The sequence below is a fragment of the Teleopsis dalmanni genome, chromosome 2, assembly GCF_002237135.1.
Source record: "Teleopsis dalmanni isolate 2A chromosome 2, ASM223713v2, whole genome shotgun sequence".
NCBI lineage: Eukaryota > Metazoa > Arthropoda > Insecta > Diptera > Diopsidae > Teleopsis > Teleopsis dalmanni.
In genome coordinates this window covers 243,450,930-243,453,940 of record NC_051847.1, presented here as the reverse complement: position 1 = coordinate 243,453,940, position 3,011 = coordinate 243,450,930, and the positions used below count along the sequence as shown (strand labels likewise).

The 3,011-nt window shown below is 34.3% G+C and overlaps 1 protein-coding gene across 1 annotated transcript; it reads right to left on the bottom strand.

The window, feature by feature from the left end:
• Positions 1–1,306: 1,306 nt before the first annotated feature.
• On the bottom strand, positions 1,307–2,662 carry LOC119677204 (DDB1- and CUL4-associated factor 12-like). The gene has a single exon (XM_038088476.1). The coding sequence runs from the start codon at positions 2,660–2,662 to the stop codon at positions 1,328–1,330; it is 1,335 nt and encodes a 444-aa protein (XP_037944404.1). The 3' UTR covers positions 1,307–1,327.
• Between the last annotated feature and the right edge of the window lie 349 nt (positions 2,663–3,011).

The window sequence follows — 3,011 nt, the reverse complement described above, 5'->3', positions numbered from 1 at the left end:
AATTTTTAATTAATTTGGAAACTTTGTTCACTTTTCATAAATTAAATTTAAAAAAAAATTTTCTTTTGTCGACTTTTAATAACGAACGTGAACTGATATGTTCCACTTGCCGTTCTCAGAAAACACCAAAATACAAGAGACCGAATCAAGCCTCCGCTGGCTCTTTTATAGTCAATTTGTCTAACTGCTCAATCCTCCTGCCACGTTAGTGATCCTGTTAACTCTTTGGTTACTGTAGACTGCCCTTGAAAAGTTTTCACCACTCTCCTAGTTGGCTTTGCTGGTTTTGTTTTGTGTTTATTTAATTGTTGGAGGGTGATGACCTCTAAGAAAGCTTACTTTATTTTTTCCTTCCAATAAAGTTAAAATTTGTCTTAAGTGTATCAGTGTATTATTTGTACTTGGCAATACCATCTTTTATATCTAAGTCAAACTTTACTGGAGCTTTCGACCTAATTCGCCTCAATTATATCGATCAAAACAAAACGAAACAAAAGCTTTTACACGATTTTTATATATTATTTTGTCTGTGCGAGCAATGCACATGAATAAATTGTAAAGAAAAAAAATAAGTGATATCAGTGCAATATTTATATATAAAAAAAAGAAAAAATGTTTAAAAAACAAAAACATTATGAGATGAACAGGTGCGAGGTCGAATGGTGACTTGCTCGGCCAACTAACCAAAAAAAAAAAACAACACCACAGGCAGAGACATTGGCTGATTTTTTTATGGACATCGCGGGAAGTTCGAGGTAATGTCTGTAACATTTACTTCATTCTTATTGGATTAAATATTCTATTCCCTCACAGGCCTACATAACAGGATCGATAGTGTCGATGTTGCCTGCAACATGGAACACACTCGTAAGAATTTACATGTAGGCTCTCTCTTTTTTTTTTTTTTTTCTTAGTTGGAATTACTTATATTTCTGTGCCCAATGTGTGGCTTCGATCCACGCCCTATGTTAGAGTCTCATGCTCTACCGACTGAGCTACTAAATACCTTATCTATCTGGACTATTTTCTCTAATACACTTAATATTTTTCTAATATATATTTCTTTTCTCCTCCTGGTGTCTTGACCTTAGTTCTAAAAACATAGTTTACCTTTGCTTCCGCCCAGTGTCAATATCATTGAAAAATCATTGTGAATTAGAAAAGTGACAAGAAGTCTTTTTAAATACAAATGTAATCAATGTACCTTTCCTACTCTTATCAGTTTAAAAAAAATTAATATTTAAATATAAAATCTATTATTTTTTTTTTCTTTGTAATCGCATGAAAATTAATGCGAAATAAAATAATTCATTTGATTAATTATCCCTTACAAGGACGCTTTACAATTGCTGTTACCAACCATCAGTTCTACTAGTAAAACAAGTAACGGCCCACCAGCAGTAAATATACTTATTCTAATGTTATCATAGCAGTGTGTGACTTTCTGATATTTAACTTGTTGAAACACATCTATTTCATATTCAGCATAAACAACTCCTTCGCTATATAACAATATGCCTAATCCTGTGCATATAGTAATCAAATTGCCTTCAGGACTGGTATCACGTGTATCACCACCCATATCGCGAGATGTCAGTTTTCTAATATTCTGCAAGGTTCTTGCATCTGATAACATTATAAACGATCGATAAGCAACTACACATAGTTTATAAAAATAATAAATTAAGATAACGTTATACTGACAGTCTGTCAGCTTACGAGAAAATTTTTGTTTGAAAGTTTCAACATTAAACATGTGCATATAATCATTTAGCGATAACGCAGCTATTTCCTTAAATTCGTTATTGGAACACAATGACCATAATCTTTTCTCTGTATGACAATCCTTCACAAATATTGGATTAATTGTATCAAAAATAGGACCACAGTCCGGAAACTTTATGTCATCTTCATTAGCACACCCAAGTGCTAAACGGGAGACTTCAGAACCTGATACTATAACTTCGTCATCTGACCAACACTTTTCCATTACTACCTTTTGATATCTATTTTCGCCTAAGCAGACTGGATCACGGGTCGGTAAACGACAAACAGCCCTATCTGAAGAGTTATGTGCACCAGTAGCTAACATTGAACTATTCAGATTTACTTCTATAGTATGTACGCTGCCTTGTACATCCGAGTGGTTAATATTTCTATTGGTTAATGCTTGAATTACATCCACTCGCCTCATATTTACATCTTGCGTTAAAACATCTCTGGGCGTTTCTTCAAAATTTACACTACGTAAATCTTTAAGTTTCTCATCACGTGTACACAGACAATCACCTATCAAGGGTGTAAAATTCGAGGACTCCTCATGTTGATCTAACGTTTCCACGTCACAACCAAGATCATCTGGTTTGTCTGATCTAACACGATCCACCTGCTCTTCTACCTGTAAATCTTGCCTGTGCGCTGTCATTGAAAACATTTCTGGTATACTCCACTTTGGTAACTTTACTTCTTCTGGCGGTGCTACTGTTTCACCCCTAGCTCTGCGCAATGCAACTATTTCCTTGCGCATTTCAGTCATCTCTTTTGCCCAATCCTCGTTTCGTTTCATCATCATATACACCATTTGTTTTAGTTGCTCCATACCCACCTGTTGAGCTCGTCCAGCTCTATTCGGTTGAGCTATATTTTCAAGTTCTATTTCCATGGCAAGTGTATACTATCTCGCAGTATTACAAACTCATTTAAACTGTCTTGAATGTTAGTTAGTGAAATATTCCTAAATTACTTATTTACACTGAGTAATTATTATATAAGTCAAATTATTTGAATATATTAATTTGACTGAATTCGAAATTCGATATTAATTAAAGCTCCGGGGGGTGTTTCAGTGTTGCGACCACACCATTTCACCTAAGACAGGTATTTTTTTTTTTTTTCAGTAAGAGATATGATAAAGACGAAGGTTTATAATACAGATCAAACTACCATCTAAATTCACAAAACAATAAAAAAACCTGGATCAAGGACAACTTTATTCCGCACTGGTGCTGTGT